Source organism: Zeus faber (assembly GCF_960531495.2).
Source record: "Zeus faber genome assembly, chromosome: 15".
Lineage (NCBI taxonomy): Eukaryota > Metazoa > Chordata > Actinopteri > Zeiformes > Zeidae > Zeus > Zeus faber.
The window spans coordinates 24,799,505-24,818,803 of NC_137194.1; the positions used below are offsets into that span (position 1 = coordinate 24,799,505).

The window sequence follows — 19,299 nt, forward strand, 5'->3', positions numbered from 1 at the left end:
CCGCATTTATTTAATTCACGGAAGTTGAATTTCTTAACTCCACATTTGTTTATTTCATGGAACTTTTATTTCACCACGCCACATTTGTTTATTTCATGGAACTTTTATTTCAAAGTGCCACATCTCCATTACTTAAATGCAAATGAATGGGGCGTGGTTATCCAACAGATTCAGAGCCAGCAGGGGGGGGGGGGGGGGGGGGGCGGCGCCACAACAGTGACAGGAGTGGTTGCCTCGGAGCTGGTCCTCAGCTCCCTATACCTCCTCGGGTTGGAGCACGGGGCCGGCGGGGAGCGAGCGGGTCACGGTCGAGGGCCACAACCTGGTTCAGCTTGACCAGCCGCGCCCTGTACACCATGTCCGACGGCTGTCCCGGCGCAGTGCAAGGGCCAGATCACCGGCTCGGCAGCTTGGGGGAGAGGCCCTTGGCGGGCCTATGACTTGGCACCCGGGGCCCGGGTGTGGGTCTACCGTCCGGGGAGAAAGAAGGGCCTCTCCCCCACGGTGTACAGAGTGGGGCTGATCAAGCGGAACCTTGTGGGGACCCCCCACTGTGACCGGCTCGCTCCCTACCTGCCTCCAGCGGGAGGAGGTACCTGGAGCTGAGGACCAACTCCGAGCCACCACCACTGTTGCGTAGGAGGACGCCAACGGCAGCGCGGTGTTCCCATTTCTCTCAATCTGTGAGGTCATCACGCCCCATTCATTTGCATTTAAGGGATTTAAATGTGGCATGATGAAATAAATGTCCCCTGTAACGAATAAAAACAGTCTTTTGAAAAACAAAACATGGCGACAACGAACAAAAACAAAAATATATTTATTGAACAATATATACATTAATATATTTACATTTATTTATATATTGATCAGCATATTTAGCTGTAGGCTACAGCTACCTCTTCTCTCTATTTCTCTCTCTCCCTCCTTTCTCTCTCTCTCTCTCCCCCCTCACTCCCCCTCCTCTCTCACTATCTCTCCCCCCTCTCTCTTCCCCCTCTCTCCCACCCCCCTTCTCTCTCTCTCCCCCTCTCTCTCTCTCACTATCTCTCTCCCCTTCTCTCCCGCTCCCTTCCCTCCCCCCTCTCTCTCTCACACCCCCCCTCTCCCTTCTCTCTCGCTCCCCTCCTCTCTCTCCCCCATCTCTTTCGCTTTCTCTATCTCTCGGTCTCCCTCTCTCCTCTCTCCCTTCCCTCCCGTCTCTCTCTCCCTCAACCCTCTATCTCTCCCTCTCTCTCTGTCTTCCTCTCCCCCACCTCCCTCCCCCTCTCTCCCTTCTCCCCCCCTCTCTCCCCTTCTCTCCCTTCCCTCCCCCCTCTCTCTCTCCCACCCCCCCCTCTCTCCCTTCCCTCCCCCCTCTCCCTCTTCCCCCTCTTTCCCCTCTCTTCCACCCCCCCTCTCTCTCTCCCCCTCTCGCTCTCTCACTATCTCTCTCCCCTTCTCTCCCGCTCCCTTCCCTCCCCCCTCTCTCTCTCCCACCCCCCCTCTCCCTTCTCTCTCGCTCCCCCCCTCTCTCTCCCCCTCCTCTTTCGCTTTCTCTATCTCTCGGTCTCCCTCTCTCCTCTCTCTCCCTCAAACCTCTATCTCTCCCTCTCTCTCTATCTTCCTCTCCCCCCTCCCTCCCCCTCTCTCCCTTCTCCCCCCCTCTCTCATTATCTCTCTCCCCTTCTCTCCCTCTCCCTTCCCTCCTCCCTCTTTCTCTCCCACCCCCCCCCTCTCTCCCTTCCCTCCCCCCTCTCCCTCTTCCCCCTCTCTTCCACCCCCCTTCTCTCTCTCCCCCTCTCTCTCTCTCCCCTTCTCTCCCGCTCCCTTCCCCCCCCCTCTCTCTCCCACCCCCCCCTCCCTTCTCTCTCGCTCCCCTCCTCTCTCTCCCCCTCCTCTTTCGCTTTCTCTATCTCTCGGTCTCCCTCTCTCCTCTCTCTCCCTTCCCTCCTGTCTCTCTCTCCCTCAACCCTCTATCTCTCCCTCTCTCTCTATCTTCCTCTCCCCCCTCCCTCCCCCTCTCTCCCTTCTCCCCCCCTCTCTCACTATCTCTCTCCCCTTCTCTCCCTCTCCCTTCCCTCCTCCCTCTCTCTCCCACCCCCCCCCTCTCTCCCTTCCCTCCCCCCTCTCCCTCTCCCCCCTCTCTTCCACCCCCCTTCTCTCTCTCTCCCCCCCTCTCGCTCTCTCACTATCTCTCTCCCCTTCTCTCCCGCTCCCTTCCCTCCCCCCTCTCTCTCTCCCACCCCCCCTCTCCCTTCTCTCTCGCTCCCCTCCTCTCTCTCCCCCTCCTCTTTCGCTTTCTCTATCTCTCGGTCTCCCTCTCTCCTCTCTCTCCCTTCCCTCCTGTCTCTCTCTCCCTCAACCCTCTATCTATCCCTCTCTTCCTCTCCCCCCTCCCTCCCCCCCCTCTCCCTTCCCCCCCACTCTCTCACTATCTCTCTCCCCTTCTCTCCCTCTCCCTTCCCTCCCCCCTCTCCCTTCTCTCTCTCCCTTTCCTCCCCTCCCCCTCTCTCTCGCTCCCCTCCTCTCTCTCCCCCTCCTCTTTCGCTTACTCTATCTCTCGGTCTCCCTCTCTCCTCTCTCTCCCTCAACCCTCTATCTCTCCCTCTCTCTCTATCTTCCTCTCCCCCCTCCCTCCCCCCTCTCTCCCTTCCCCCCCACTCTCTCACTATCTCTCTCCCCTTCTCTCCCTCTCCCTTCCCTCCCCCCTCTCCCTTCTCTCTCTCCCTTTCCTCCCCTCCCCCTCTCTCTCTCCCCCTCCTCTTTCGCTTTCTCTATCTCTCGGTCTCCCTCTCTCCTCTCTCTCCCTTCCCTCCTGTCTCTCTCTCTCTCTCTCTCCCTCAACCCTCCATATCTCCCCCCTCCCTCCCTCCTCTTTTTCTTCTCTCTCTCCCCCATCTCTCTCTCTCTCTCTCTCTCTCTCTCTCCCCCCTGAAAGCGGGAGACCCGAGGCATCGAACACCGTCGACAACCCCTATCCCTTCAAAATAAAAGCCCCAGAGCCATCTCTCTCTCTCGAGGCGCGTCTGCACAGATCTTTCGAACCCCCGCGGAGAAGACGCGTTCACACGGAATCCCCTCAACGAATGAACTGCTGAAAATGTGAATTTAGGTGAATTTTCCCCGATCGATAACGTCTTGACTTACCTCATCGTAAATCACGCGCGATATTATTTAAAACACATTGATGGTACAATCATTTAACGTCGCGCTAATTGGTTTGGTTGCGTGGGCTGTATGAATTGTTGTAATATGGCGCCATCTTCTGGCTGATGCCGACATAGACTCGATTTTTATATACTGTATTTTCCAGGAGCGTGCGTGCGTGTGCGTGTGTGGTCGTAGCCCTTACAGTTACATTCCGTAAAGGAATAATTAGCTAACACTTCTCCTAGGCCCAACAATAACTATATGCCAGATAATTTATCAATTAATGATGGATGAAACCTCAACATACTATTTGCTATTTAGAGATTAGACATTTAGACATGACACCATCCATGTGAAGGAGCGCAAGGAGATCCAAGTGAACAAGAAAGAGGCCATGGTCAGCCGACTAAATAGATCATCTATGTACAAACCCAGGTCCCATAAGGCCGCCTTACTGTTCCGTGTAAGTATGCTCTAGTGCATTGGTTCTCAATTTGGGGTCCGGGGACCCCCAAGAGGTTCCAGGGGGTCCCCAGCAAAATGATTAATAGTTCAACTTCACCATTATTTCATTGAGTGTTAACTGACGGAACGACTCTGGACACTGAACTACACCCCAACCTACACACACACACACTCTTACTTTAGAGATGCACTATTCTGTAATAACATTTAACTAGTTAGTTTGATAACACCGTAATAAGTTAGTCCAACCCATCCGTTATTAAGCATGTCCATACTGTTGTATGCATATACATATTGTTTTATTTTTATATTATTTATATTCATACCCAGTCAATACTTGCACGCGTACGGCCACTAAGCCTCCAAAATGTGCCGGCTACCTCTTCTAACATTATTTACAAGGGGTGTCTCTCCCCAGACACTGGACTTCACCTTCACCCAGCTGCCTCTTCTTTCCCCTTTCCCTCTCACGGTATCTCATGGGCCCGCCCGCCCCCTATTTGGACGATGACGTCGGCGGGATCCTATCACAGGGGGGCGCCACAGCAACCCCACCAGGAGCCGCTCCCCTGGGCTGCTCGTCCTCCCTCTCCTCCGTCACCCCCCCCCCCCCCCCTCCTCCACACCCCCCTCCCCCCCGTCTCCCCCGGGCTCCTCCCGTACGCCGTGCTGCTGCAGACCAGGCCTCCGACATTCTACGAGGCCTTCTCTCCCTTTCGGTTGGTTTCTCTCATGGTGTTCCTCTCCCCGCTCCTCGTCTCTCCCCCGAGGATGATGTCATCGAGATGTTTAGAGAGAGAGAGAGAGAGTGAGAGAGAGAGAGGGAGAGGGAGAGGGAGAGGGGCTCCTCCTAAGAGTTCATGGATCCTTCTGGACATTCTGATTCTACAGTTTGATCGGCGGCCATTATCTTTGACTCGCCCATTCTGTGAAACACCTCATCAGACCCCAAACACCTTTGGTTGCACAACGCCTGCGTCAGCAAAATCTGGACCATATTGGTCATGAGAATATGAAAGAATTATCGGAACGGGTTCTCATCGGTATGTTCATCGATTGAAACTGATTTTTAAAACCGCGTTTTGAGCGACGCGCAGGTGCGTCGGGAAGGGGGTGTTCTAAGAGCGTGTCGTTTGTTAAACTCCTTCATTCGACTTGGCGGAGATGGGATTCTGGTCATTCCCGAAACCTGCGCAGGTCACCTGATATGGGAGTCAAAGCTGATCGCTTCAGAGCCGAACCTCCACGATGCCAGATGGGTTCCCTCTCGTCCCACGGGGAGGGGTAGAGATGGACCGGAACAGGGTCACTGAAAGAGGCACCGATGGCTGGTTCACATCAGTTGTTCCCCTCCTCTCCTTCCCTCTCTCCTCTCCCCTTCCCTCCTCTCTCCTCGCTCCCATTCCATTCGTTCCTCTCCCTCACATCCTCCGCCTTGACATCTTTCGCAATCTGTCCATCTCCTCCTCTCCCCACACTCCGTGTTCTTCTTCGTTTGGTCTTTTCCCCATGATAATGCTCCTTTGTCTACCTCCTCCTGGTCATAGCCCTCCCCTCCCCCTCTCTCCCTCCCACTTCTCTCTCTCTCTCCCTCCCCCTCTCCCCCTTTATGATGGAAGGCTTCAATTTTCCCTGTACCTATTTGACTGAAGGGGGCGCTGGTAGGAGCCTTCCACCACCGCCACCATCTGTCTCGCTGTCGTCCTGTCTGTCTGTCTGTCTGTCTGTCCGTCCCCTCCCCGTTCGGTCTCGCCCAGCCCCAGCCCCAGCCCCAGCGCCCCCCACCCTACCCCCAGTGCTCCATCACACCACCCAGCACTGCAGACAGGGCCTCTGCCTCCCCTGCAGTCTGTCCTCCTCCCCCCTCCCTCTTCCCGCCAACCTCCACCCTCCCTCCCTCTCCTCTCTCTCTCTCTCTCTCTCTCTCTCTCCCTACCTCCCATGCACCCTCCCCCACTCTCGCTCTCTCTCTGCTATCCGTCTCTCCTCCCCTCTCTCCTTCCTCTCCGCCGTTTCCTGCCCTGATTTTTTTTCCATCCTCCTGTCTCTCTCTCTCCACAAGTTCTTTGTCTCTCCTCCCTCCCCCCTTTCCCTCCCCTGCTCTACATAAAACTCCCCCACCCCACCACCACCTCTCTCACAGTCTGTCTGTCTGTCTGTCTGACCGGCTGTTTGTCCCTTTGTAATGATATCGTAGTCCAGGTTTTTGCCGTTGCCCTGATCTATATGACCTCTAGGTACATGCAATATTCAGAGGATGCGAAGAACATGATGAAATTCTAGTTCCACAACAACACCCACTGCCGAGGTGGAGCGACGCCACCCGCCCCGGCCTCCAAGAGGGGGCGCCACGCGCTACCTCTCCCCCTCCCCCTGACCCCTCCACCCCCACCCCAACAAACACACACCCTCCCCCCATCCATCCACCGCTCTGTCTCCCTCTTTTTCCCTCCCTCAGAAATCTCCCTTTCTCCCCTCTCTCCCTGCCTCCCCTCAGTCAGTACTGCCCTCTCCATCCGCCGAGGCCCTGATAACTGCAGTCACCGTTCAGGTGGACATGGGTGGTGGGTGGTGTTGAAGTGGTGGCGGGGGACAAAATGAGTCTGTCCTTTGTGCCCCACAGTGGAGGACAGACACAAAGACCCGGGTCGCTCCTCAGGCGCTCCCTCTCTCTCCAACTATAGGGGGCGCCAGTCGTTACTCCGCCGGCCACCATTACAGAACCCCCTTCAGCTCTGCTCTCCCTCTCCTGCCCTCCCCCAGCTCCCCTCATCTCCTTTTCCTACCCACTTCCTCTTTGCTCTCTCTGCCTCTCTCCCTTCCCCTCCCATAGCTCTCCCCTCCTCCACCCTCTCCCTCCCTCCCTCCCACTCTGCCTCCAACCCGCTATCTTCCACCCCGCTACACCACCCCCCAATCCCTCCCCAGCTCTCCTCCTTCTGTTTCTAACCCAGTTCTCCCCCACCCCTCCCCTTTTTTTTTCTCCCTCATTCTCCCTCTGCCAGTCCACCCTAACCCCCCTTCCCCACCCAGCTGAGAAGGGCTGTTCAGGCGCTCGGTCCGCGCTCACCACTGCGGATGAGGCCTACGCCTCCCCCAGTCTGCTAGGCCTCTCTCCAGCCTCCCCCACTCTCCCCCTGCCATCCCCCACTCCTCTCTCTCTCTCTCTCCCTTTCTGCCGCTCTGTGTAACAGCATAGCAACACTGAGCAGCCAGCCGGGGGTGGGGTGGGGGGCGGGGGGGTGTTCTCTCTCTCCCTCCCTCCCTCCCTCACTCTCCCTTTTTCCTCCCTCACACTAACTCACACATGGGGGAGGGTTCCCTCCATTTTAGATTCTCCCTTCCAGGGAGGCTCTGGAGGGGACAGGAACGGAAGATACACACTATACATAACCTGAGCCGATGTCACTCGGTTTACCTGGTGCCGTACGACACAACTCACCAAAGACAAAAGGGGCGAGGTTTGATTGACAGCCTACACGCAAAGGCAATTTGTCAAAGAAAAGGGTTAAAGGCCAAATATTGACTGCAGATCACGTGACCAAATAGGTGTCATCAACAAGCAGGCACGCTACCACAACACAATTGGGCTCATTTGACGCTAATAGAAATAAGGCCAGAAAAAAATTACTTGAAAATTGTAGCCTTCCCAAACATTTTGCATTCTGTTTCATGTTCTCACGAAGCTCTGTGAATACTCATTGCGCACCTGGGATCAATGGGGTGTGTGTGTGTGTGTGTATGTGCACCGATAGGTTGTCATAGGTTACAGCATCTAAAGGGCCTTGTAGGCCCGGTTCTAGACTGCTTTGATTGGGGGGACATTAAGATCGTGGTGTTCACCATTCCAGTGAACAACTTTCCCTTTGTATAGATTATTATTATTATTATTTCACATAACGTCGTTTTCAACTACTCTGTAGATTTGATGTTACTGTATGTTAACATTGGGACTACCTACATGAACTTCAGTTTTCCGAGTTCCCATGGAACGTACCATCACTTCCTGCTGTCTCTCGACCCGATACAAAATTGGAGCGCTTTCTCATCCACGGGGGGGCAGTTGGAGCATTTGATGGGGCATTGCCCCCCCTGTGCCCATGCCTAGAGCCGCCCCTGATTGGTGTAGTTGAGTCCACATACTGGTATGCCAGCTGCTTAATTACTACTTTAAAAACCCAAGTTCCAGATGGACAGAGATGTCTTCAAGATGCACACCTCCTCAGCTACTATGAAACAAACAAACAAAAAATAGTAGTTCCAACTTTATGGAAAACAACTGTGTGGGAACAAAATATCAGCCACCAAAAATAATATGAAATCTCTAATAAAAATATATAAACAAAAACCTCCCTGGATCAATTTTGGGAATTGAAAGATGCACCTTACCACCACCTAAGCTTCTTGGCAGAACCTCAACAGTGACATGAGGCAGGGGGAAGTCCACTCTGTGTATTCAGGGTGAAAGGCAAATAAACCTATTCTCCATCCTTCAAAACAGCTGAAGTTATGTTCAAACTCATAGGCCTTTATCTTGTTCTTAAACCTGCAGATGAGACCAGAAAATCAAAAGAGCCAGTGGGTTGTCAACTTCAAATCATATAAGAAAGGGTTGCTGGTCAAGTCAAAAGTGTTTATACACCGATCAGCCACAACATTAAAACCACTGACAGGTGAAGTGAATAACGTTGCTCATCTCTTTCCAATGGCACATGGCAAGGGGTTGGATATATGAGGCTGCAAGTGAACAGTCAGTTCTTGAAGTTGATGTGTTTGAAGCAGAAAAAATGGGCAAGTGTAAGGATCTGAGCCACTTTGACAAGGACCTAATTGTGATGGCTAGACGACTGGGTCAGTGTCTCCAACACAGCAGGTCTTGTGTGGTGTCTTCTGGGTATGTAGTGGTTAGTACCTACCAACAGTGGTCCAAGGAAGGACAACGGGTGAACCGTGACAGGGAAATGGGCACCCATGGGCTCATTGAGGCCAGTGGTGAGTCTAGCCCATCTGGTTCAATCCCACAGAAGAGCTACTGTAGCACAAATTGCTGAAAAAGTTAATGCTGCTATGATAGAAAGGTGTCAGAACACAAAGTGCATCATAGCTTGATGCGTCTGGGGCTGTGTAGCCACATGATCAGTCAGTGTCCATGCTGACGCCCCTGAAAAGGCAGGTGAACGTCAGAACTGGACCATGGAGCAATTGAAGAAGGTGGCCTGGTCTGATGAATCACGCTTTCGTCTGCATCAAGTTGATGGCCAGGGTTAGGCCATCCACTTGATGCTTGTTGTTCCAGCACATCTAACAGATGCTCCATCGGATCAGAATCCGATGGAGCATCTGTGGGATGTACTGGAACAAGCCTGATCCATGGGGGCCCCACCTCGTAACTTCCATGACTTAAAGGATCTGCTGCTAACGTCTTTGTGCCAGATACCACAGGACACCTTCCGAGGTCTTGTGGAGTCCATGCCTCCACGGGTCAGAGCTGTTTTGGGGGCACGAGGGGGGGAGCTACACAATATTTGTGGTTATTAGTGGTGGTTCTAATGTTGTGGCTGAGCGGTGTATACGAGTCTGACCTGCAACAAACCCAAAGTCAACCTTGATCTCAAACCCGTCTCCATAAATGATGACAACTGACGGAATGTGAGAACTTAAAAACATCCTATACTCACAGCCAGTCCTGTCACAGAATTCTAGGACAAAACAATATGTCCACTGTATGCCCAGTGCCAAAATAAACTTGTTATTAAAGCTTCCCTATAATAACATCAACGAGCCATTTATTTGGAGTGTGAGCTTTGTGTTGGTTCCCCACTTTGTCCTTCTATGATTAGCCTGATGAAGGCCACGATGACACACTGTCGACCTGGGACATAAGACCGCGGTATGGACTTGATACTGTGAGAAGCACAATACAGCACTTTATTGTTTATAAATGCTTAAGTGAAAAATGAAACATAATGGGACAAATATACACAACCTGAAAAATCACAAAATAAAAACACGCCGCATGGCCTTGTCGGTAGAAACTAATGCTTTTCGGGGTGTTCATGGCATCCCTTCCGTTCCCGTGGGGCAAATTAAGATCATGTCGAAATGTGGCAAAGTAAGAGAAGTGGAGTCGAGGCTACGGAGGAGAGAGGCCTGCTGAAACTGTGGGTGTAATGATATTCTGGAGCGACCACTGTTCTTTCATTGTAACGGAAATTATTAACTGTAGATAGAAATAAAAACATAGTTAACAGCAAAAAAATAAAAATAACCAATCAATTCTGTTATTTAAATTGCATTTATATATTTATATATATAGATATATATAGATATATTATTTAGCCAAAAACTATGTTTTTGTTAAAAAATAAACTTAAACATACAAGAAAATACCAGCCACCAAAGCAACACCTATTGTCTAGGGAACCAATGTAGAACAGATGAGGCTAGCTTGTACACAGTAAAGAGCAAATATTTAAGGATACATGTATGGCGACTTCTCTCCAAACATGTCTAAAAAGACTTTACAAATATACACTGTCGATCCCAGTCTGACCACATGAAAAACAATGGATTTTAAGATTATCTGGTCAGCTTCGAAAGCTAGCTCACAACATCAACGCCACAAGTAGAACATCCGTGGCCAACTTGACATTAATTAGTATGTCTCTCTGCTGTAAAAGTATATAGAAAGCAAAACAAAACAAAATGTTTGGTGTCATTTTAGAAGCTTCTTTGTACCCGTCCTCCCACTTAGTTGGGGGGGGGGGGGGCAAAATTAAATTAATTGTCTTCAAATTCACTTCACAAATCTTAAACGTCATTATTAGCTGCTTGTTGTGTCCAGCTTTCAAATTGGCCTTTAAATGTCACTGGATGGCTTGTTGAGAGTGAAAGGGAAGAGCTCTCCCCTTCACGGACACCCAGCTCAGTGCGACTGGGGAGCGTCCGGCTGAGCTCCCTCGGCTCAGGTGAGGCAGAGTTGTTGGCATGGATTGAATCTCAAGTCTCTCTCTCGCTCTGACCGTGTGTCTGTATTTGTGTCTGGGTGTCTGTCCGTCGGTCAGACCTGCTGTTTTCTGAGCTGGGCCCTGGTTGTCCCGCTCCGCGCCGACGACGGCACGAATTTGGGAATAATTATGGGTAGGCTGTCTCTCCCTTTAGCTGCCACTCTGTCTGCTGCGTCTTTTGTGGAGGCAAAGCCGTTCTCGGCTGGTGTGCCGCCTTCCTCGTCGTCCTCATCATCCTCTTCCTCGTCGTCGTCATCATCATCGTCATCGTCTTCATCATCGTCCGACATGTCATCCATGTTATCTACGTCAGATACAACCTGGGCGTCTGTTCTCGCTCTCCCTTCCTCGCTTACCCCAGAAGGACGTTTGAGGATATGGTGACTGGCCTCTCCCTTGTCCCCCAGCTCCTCCTCCTCACTGTCAGAGTCTATGGCGATGGGCTCAGAAAGGTCCAGAGGCCCTTTCTGCTCTAAGGTGCGGTTGATTGTCTTGGTTTGGTCACGGTTACCACCGCTGGGTTTGGTGAACGCTGGTTTTACTCCTTTGAACCCCGCCGACCGTTCCTTTGGCGGCGGTGCGATGCCGCCGTTGGCAGCAATAAGTGCTTTGCGCGTGCGGCGAGCCTGCTCCGACACGCCCATCCAGGTCCTGGACGTCCGCCTTTGACCGCTGCCTGCCTCGTATACGCAATCCTCGGAGAACACAAGCTCGTGACTGAGCTTGCTGATGTCGTGCATGTTGAACCCGAGCACCACTCCGGGTTTCTGGCTCTCGCAGTCTTGAAGGCACTTCCTCCTCCTGTTGACAAAATGGCTGGAGATGTCAGACTTCCACAACCACAGACTTGCTGCCAGCTTCTCCACCTCCCGCCGGGTGGGATAAGGCTCCTTGTTAAAATACTGTGTTAGGAAGGCTTTCCGGGACTCATAGGACTCGTTTTCGTGGCCTTTTGGGTCGAGGGCCAGGGTGACTGGCTCGTCTGGATTTTCTATGAACGCGGAGCTTCCTCCCGGTGGGTAGGCTCTCTCGCCGGGGGGCCCAGGCCTCCTCCGCTTGGGTTCGGGGCCTGAGCCGTCGAAGCCAGCCCGTTTCAAGGCGCTGTTCTGGGCCTGGCTGACCCGAGAGGAGGGTGCAGGCCGGCTGTCCTGTCCGTTCTGGGTCTTCCCAACGCCGCGACAGTGCACCAAGTGTAGCGTGATGGTGGAGGCAGTCATGTTGCTGGTGTAAACCCCGAGGCAGTGAATACACTTGTACGTCAGTTTCTTTTCGACCGGGTGGACAGTCTGAATCACCTGGTGCCTCTCTCTCAGGTGGTGGGCCAAAGAATCCGAGATGGGGCCCTTGAGGATGGAGAAGCACAGAGGACACAATGTCTTTCCGACATCCCTCTTGTAGGGCACAGCTGCCTGCGGGACACTCTTCGGCGGAGAGCCGTCGGCAGCCTCTGAGGGCATCTTGGGGGGCTGCTGAGACACCGTCCTCTTGCTGGGCGTCAGGGAGGTGGCCAAGGCCGACGAAATGGCGGAGGGAGTGTTCTGCGCGTGGAATGCCACAGATTCCTCTGGCGCATCTCTCATGTTATACGTAGTAACAATGAGCTGCACGTTTTTGGGGTTGCCCTGCTGCAGGGTGAGGTCAAAAGTCAGTGGAGAGTCTGTGCGGGGGCCAACGCTCTCATCGGGATGAGACAACCGCATGTGCGCGACCATCTTCTCGACGTCGTTGAAGGTGGCGCGGCAGTGCGGACACGACAGGCCATGGATGAGCATGTGGTTGAGCAGCGTGTCGCTGGGCAGGTAACGGTTGCAGTATAGACACTTGCTGGTAAAGTTGTGGATCTTCATGATATAGTTGGCCACAGCGGGCACCTTCTCCGCCTTATGCTCCTTCTCAAAGTGGGAGCTGTACACGTTCTCTGGGAAGAGCTCATTGCAGATGGTGCAGATCTTCCATTTCTGGGTGTAGGATGTTCCGAGCAGCGAGGAGCCCTTCTTGGCTGTGACAGACGCCACTGTGGTTGCAGCGGCCTGGACACGGGAGCCCAGCGGACTGGATTTTATGGAGGACGAGGTGCTGACCACGATGGGATTTCGCATGTTTCCACTAGAGAGGAGTTGCTTAGCTGCCTGGGACTGCTGTGGCACTGAAACCTGGGCGTTCCCTGGTAGGGTGATCCTCACCTGCTGCCCACCAATGGAGAATGACTGTGTGGTCCCTGCTTTTAAGCCCATAGTGCTCTGCTTCAGGCCAGAAAGGAGGCCCTGGGAATTTAGGCCCGTCTTTGATGGTATGACAATCCTGCCCAGCTGTTGGGATGCAAGGGGCCTGGTAGTAGCCATTACCGCACCTTTAGGCCCCATGCCAATGATGGTCTTGTCCCCCACGGTTTTGGGGGGGACCATAATGGCATTGGTCTTGGGCCGGGGGACCACCACGTTGGTGTGTCCGATCATGGCGGTCACCTGGTAGCCAATTCTCTCGTGGTCTTCAATGACGTGCTGGACGAGGGCCTCATATGTCCTTGGCACAAAGAGACATTTCTTGCAGTGAATCTGGTTACTGTTCACGTGGCCAACAGTATTTGTGTTATTACTAGCATTGCTGCTTTCCGCGCTGCCCCCGTTTTGCGTGACGTTTTTTTTGTCCCCCGGTTTGCCCAGGTACGGTTGGGCGACATGTTGAAAGTGCTCCCGGTAGATGTGCTTCCGCACCACATTGTATAGAGGGTCCCTGTAGGTGCATTTCTTGCAGTAGTACACAGCTTGTTCCACCCCGTCACTGGTTCTCCTCATCACGCCATCCTTGGTCATTATCATCATGCTGCCTGCTCCTGCCACCATGGCACCCGGGTTCTGCCGCGCCGTGTTGTTTGGCATGTGGAAGAGCTTGATGTGGGTCTCCAGGGTCTTCTTGTTGCCATTGTAGGTGCAGTAGGGGCAGTTGAGGAGAATGCGGCTCTCAAAGTCTTCGCTGTGGACATTGCGGAAGTGGCTCTTGTAGGCAGAGAAATACTTGGAGGAGAATGGGCAGCCAGAGCAACAGAAAGGCTTGGATCTGTAGTCCTGGAAGATAAAATATGATGTGGAAAAAAAAAAAAAAAGATTACTCCATTATTCCCCGAACCAAATATAATTATGTAAATTAATTATTTAAATGATATTATGTTTATGTTGATGTTTTACTATCTATTGTGTAGGTGTGTCTGTTATGTCAAAAAATAGTTCAATTACCTAATAAATATACAGAATCTAAAACTATGTATGTATGTATATAGAAAATTGTAAATGGAATAATACATCGGTGCACTCACCTGGACTTTAGTGTGTGATGGGTCCCACATGCACACATCATCCCAGGTAGTGTGCTTTATGTAGACCTCAGGGGGGATAAAGTCTTTGTAGTCCTAGTTAGGGAAAAAAAATAAATCATGATCAATATTTAATGATGGGGCAGGGCGATATGAACACATGCATTATAAAGAGAATTTTCTTCACACAAGAAGGAATAACACAATATTTGGTCATATAGTTAAGATTCGGCATTGATGACTGGGCGTTAAGGCATGAGGATACGTTCAATTCTGATTCAATTATTACCTCGGTGTAATGTATGAAGAAACCAAAATAGTGGTGTCAACGCCAATTTAACACATGCAGATGAGGTCAGCAATATCAAATTCAATTGAATAAGCATACGTGTACCCTTAAAGTAACACAGAAGATCACTAAAGCACCATGCACAAATAAATAAATAAATAAATACAAACAATTATGTTACATCTTAGGGCCATTAGCAATAGCCGTGTGTTAACAACATAATACACAGTCCTAATCAGTCAATGTCAAGCAATTATATAGCAGGGATCCCTTCTTATTTAGGTGCTATTTAGATATGTTTGTAATAACAGGAATTCATTACCCACATCTAACAAATCAGTTAAAGCATAAGGAGCAATGAAGCAGAAAACAGAACATTTCTGACAGATTAAATAAACCATGGTAATCTCTGTTCTTTGGCTCAACACTGAGCAGCCTACATCTTTCCCATTGTGATGGCTGCATCTGAATGTGGGTCCCATTCAGAGTGTGTTAAATGTAATAACACACATAGCAAAATGGTTTTGCCGACAGCCATCCAGCATCAATTTAAAGGCAATATATTTCCATCTGTGGTTGGACATTTAAAATCTAAACCATTTCCATATAATGGATGATGCACCAGTCCCCATGCTTCCTCTTTGTATTGCACCGTGCTTTCAGTCTTTTTCTTCACCAACACTTATGTACTAAACGAAGATCACTGCCTTACCCCAATGCCAACTGCAGACTGGTGACATCAAATATTGACACAAATACTTAAAAATACACAGGCTCAAACACAGAGTCCATTCATATCTGTGGTTTATGTCCATATCTGCTCAATTAAACCTCCCCTGGATGAATGCATATATAATTAATCATAATTTATCAATCAAGATAATTTATGCCCATTATCTGTGTTTAACTGAATTGGCTCGTGGGGAGGAGACTATTAAAATCTGTCCAAGAAACAGTGACCATTCTTATTTAACCCCAGTTAAAGTTGGGCTCGTCGTCATGCATTCAGCGAGTTGGCACTCACCTCTATGTGGTCTTTACAGAACTCCAGGCCGATGTCTCCCAGGACCCTCTTGACATTCTTCCTAGCTTTTCGCAGGCTGCCCAGGTTATTGACAGGGAGCTGGAACATTCTGCCCACCTGGAGAGAGAGCACCAACAGAGAGAAAGAGTGTGTCAGCAGCAGGTGTAAGCGTTACACAACTGATGGCAGTGGGAGCCGAGAATCAGTCAACACAACAGAACAAAAGTACAGTAAGCAAACAATCTGTTAGAATTGCCACGTATTGGATGTGGCTGACCTATTGTGTCACACTCTGGGAGGTAACATAGGGAGACAGGGCATGCATATATATATATATATATATATATATATATATATATATATATATATATATATATATATATTTTCTCCACTATGTCCAACCAGTGCAGGACCCAGGGTGGACAGCTGTGCTCAGCCAGCTGTGAGCAACAGGTGAGCTGATAACATCTGGGCATCTTGTGTTAAGGGTTGTCACATCAGCAGCAGGGAGGGAGTTAACACTCCCAAGGTGGGCTAAAAACATTTATTTAACATCCTAATTCCACACATCTCTCAGGCATAGTTAACTAGCAGTCATCTACCTCTCCAATGGTGTTATGACTACATATGTGGCTGTTCCGTCACCAGAACTACCTTACCAGGCATGCCATTCTTATTTTTTGCCCACTGGCAAGGAATAAGAAATTATTGACCAAATTGGCCAACCAAATGTCTCCATTATAATCTATGTTTGTGGTACTAGGGTCAAAGGTCAAAGGGGACCGCTGATCCACAACAGAGCTCAGTGAAAACAAACAGCCAAAACAATTTCTGTTCACACCTCAGCTATTTTCCTTCTAGAAATCACCACCAAAGTACTGTTGGATTGTGTGGTACCACTCACTATAGCCCTACTGAAGAGTGCTGTGTGTGTGTAGTGGGGGAGTATGACTGTCTGACTGATTTCCTGTCTGTCTGTCTGCCTGTCTGTCTGTCTGTCTGCCTGTCTATCTGTCTGCCTGTCTCACACTTGACAAACAGAGAGGAAGGGGTGGGTGGGTGAGTAAACTCACAAGCAGAGGCATGGAGACACATACCCTCACCTCGCCTCACCCCCACCCCCACCCCACCCCACCCCCCTCTCTCCCTCTCAGTTCCCTTTCTGCTTCCTCCCATTGCTTGTAGATGGCGCTAGAGAGCATGTGTGCCTCCATTATGTAAGCCTCCTTCCACTCAGCCTGCCCCTTTTTTCCTTCTCCAAGTCTAGCAAGGCAATCACAGAATGGCGCCTCCTATTGAGTCAGCAGCAGCCTCTACAATATGTCTGCAGTGGAGGGGTGGGGGGGTGGGGAGTGAGTGAGCGAGAGAGGGAGATGAGAGGGGGGAGGGTAAGAGAGAGAGCGGGAGAGGGAGGGAGGCTAGGAGAGAGCAGTTGAGGGTGGAAGGAGTGAGGGAGGGAGGGAGGGAGGGAGGGAGGGAGGGAGATGAGAGGAAAGCAGAGGACAGGGAGGGAGGGGGAAGGGGGGGGCGGAGAGACAGAAGCATGGAGGAGAGGAGAGGGAGGGAGGGTGAGAAAGGGAGAGGGGGGGAGGGGAGTCAGAGGGAGGGTGGGGGAGAGAGAGGGGGAGGGTAGGCAGAGAGCTGGCGGAGGAGTGGAGAAAAAGGGAAGAGGGTGAGAGACTGGGGGGGGGGGCATGAGGAATGAGCAGGCAGGGAGGGAGGGACGGAGGGAGGCGAGGTAGGGAGCGGACAAGGCAGAGGGAGGGAGAGAGGACAGGAGGGAGGGTGAGGGGGAGGGAGTCGGAGAGGGAGGAGGGGAGAGGACAGGAGGTAGGGAGGCAGAGAGGAAGGGGGAGGGAGAGAGAGGAAGGGAGGGAGGGAGGGGGAGAGGACAGGAGGGAGGGAGGGAGAGATGACAGGAGGTAGGGAGGGAGAGAGAGGGGGAGGGAGGCAAAGAGGAAGGGGGAGGGAGCGAGAGGGAGGGAGGGAGGGGAGAGGACAGAAGGGGAGGGCGAGAGGGAGGGAGGGAGGGAGAGAAGACAGGAGGTAGGGAGGGAGTGAGAGGGGGAGGGAGGCAGAGAGGAAGGGGGGAGAGAGGAAAGGAAAGAGAAAAGCCAAGGAGAGTCTGAGGAGGAGGGAAGGGAGGGAGAGGAGGAAGAAGCGGCAGGGGCGGCGGGAGGAGGCTGCTGAGCCCTGCACAGGGTGGTTGGCAGAAAAGGTTCTTCTCCTATTAAAGTGAGGGGAGAAACGGATCAGGGACCAGGGGGGGGCGCACACCTTTAACTCCCCCACGATCACACCTCCTCCTCCACGGCAGCGGGAATAAGACGCGGTGCTGATTCTGGGATCAGTGCTGGATGTTTGTTCATCACTTCTGATCCGTGGGGTAGGGAGGACCACTCCGGGTTACCTGTCCCCCCTCAGACCAGGGGCAACTAATAGATAGAGGCCATTAACTCCCCTTTTCACACCGAGGTGAGGTGCGCACCTGTCAAGCGCGTTAACTTAAGGGGGAGTGGGCGGAGCCAGGGTGCGTGTGGCGGGGTCCGCCACTTGCCTTGACCAGCTGATACCAGCCTACCCCCACCCCCCTTTTCAAACAGCAGGTTGAGCCCATCACGACCCCCGGCGTCACCTGCCCGCCGACCCCCCTCTTTGAAGCCCCCATCGATCACATCGTGACCAGCCCCTCGCTGTTTTGTTTATCCACGCCGACGGATCGTTATCAATATCACAAACCCCAATATCGCGACAAATCACCACGGGGGGCGGGGGGTGCCGTCCGAGCCTTTTATGTCAGGGCGGCGTTAGCGAGCGATCGATCGGCTTGATCCCCGATCCGGTGATCAACATCTGGGGAGTGCGCTGATCGATAGCCAGCCGCCGCCACTGCCACTGCCAGTGACAAAGAAGGCAACACAGCGCGCTGGGTTAGCTATAGCATGCTAAGCTAACTCCCAGCGAAAACATGGGACATGCCTGCCCCGGCTGCTCTCACAATAAGACGGAGAACGCGCGTCGGAGTACGGGGTTCGCCCACGGAGGAGCGTGGAAGCCCCGTTCTATTCGGAATGAGAAGTAGCCCCCAGACTCACATGACAGATAACTTACTTAGCTTTAGCTTGCTCGGAGATCCAACTCCGGGAGACTCACTTTCTCTTCTGTTCCCCCCCGGAATGACCAGTAGCCGAGCCGCCTCCGAACTCCGCTCCCCTCGCCTCGCTCACACAGACGCACACGGGGACGCGTCAAACCCGCATGAGGCGGTTACACGGGGGGGGGGGGGGGGGGAAACCCGTTCGGGATGCGGCGGCGGCGGTCCTGCGTCGGAAAACACCCCGGCGCCCCCTTCCCCTTCCTGGTTTGGCGTGCGAGGTCCGGCGCCTGGTCGTCGGGTTTACAGAGAGTCTGCTCCGGTTCTTCCCTGACAGACAATACAACCCATCGCCTGGAAACTGCCCCTATCCAAAATGGCGCAAATAAAGGGCGGAAGTGACGTATGTTGATGATTAGCATAACAACCCAAACAATCTCGCAGGGTCAGCTCATTATAACCTTAATTGGCCCGCTCGCCAGCTTAACCATGAGGTGCTCATCCCTCTCCATAAATGTCTCCGGATACCGCGTTGGTTCCCTAATAGAACATTTGGGTAAACATGGCGACAGTGTAATAACACCATTCGGCCGACAGGGGGCGCCCTCCGGGCCGCGGCTTGTCTAATTGCGCATGCGCCGCAGCGCTGCATCTGGCGCCCTCCCCTGCGGAGGGTCGGATGTATACACTGCCTCAGCACTCGCACCACGTCGGAGCGCTATCTGGCATCAGCCGGCGGTAGGTGGCGCTGTGCCGGAGCGGCCGGGACTACTTTTCCCGGGTGGTGCTCGGGGCAGCCCCGGGCCTGTGGGTGTGTTCTGGTGCTGCTGTGAGCAGTTTGTTCTCCTCCTGGTGTGACGTTTTTTTTTGGGTTGTTTTCTTTTTTTTAGAGGGGAGGTATTTTGTGTTTCAGGTGAGGAGGAGAAAAGAGCCGGAGGGGCATGGGTGGTGGAGGGTGGGGTAAGCCACAAATAGTGA

The 19,299-nt window shown here is 52.3% G+C and overlaps 1 protein-coding gene across 2 annotated transcripts; it reads right to left on the reverse strand.

The window, feature by feature from the left end:
* Nucleotides 1–9,507: 9,507 nt before the first annotated feature.
* Nucleotides 9,508–18,628, reverse strand: adnpb (activity-dependent neuroprotector homeobox b). 2 transcript variants are annotated; one of them, XM_080015715.1, is made up of 4 exons: nucleotides 18,381–18,628; nucleotides 15,228–15,344; nucleotides 13,918–14,010; nucleotides 9,508–13,669 (listed from the first exon to the last, which is right to left on the reverse strand). In XM_080015715.1, the coding sequence occupies exons 2-4, from the start codon at nucleotides 15,333–15,335 to the stop codon at nucleotides 10,658–10,660; spliced, it is 3,213 nt and encodes a 1,070-aa protein (XP_079871841.1). In that variant the 5' UTR covers nucleotides 15,336–15,344; nucleotides 18,381–18,628; the 3' UTR covers nucleotides 9,508–10,657. The 2 variants fall into 2 exon arrangements, with proteins under 2 accessions (XP_079871841.1, XP_079871840.1); XM_080015714.1 differs by having other exon boundaries at nucleotides 18,339–18,628.
* Nucleotides 18,629–19,299: the final 671 nt, after the last annotated feature.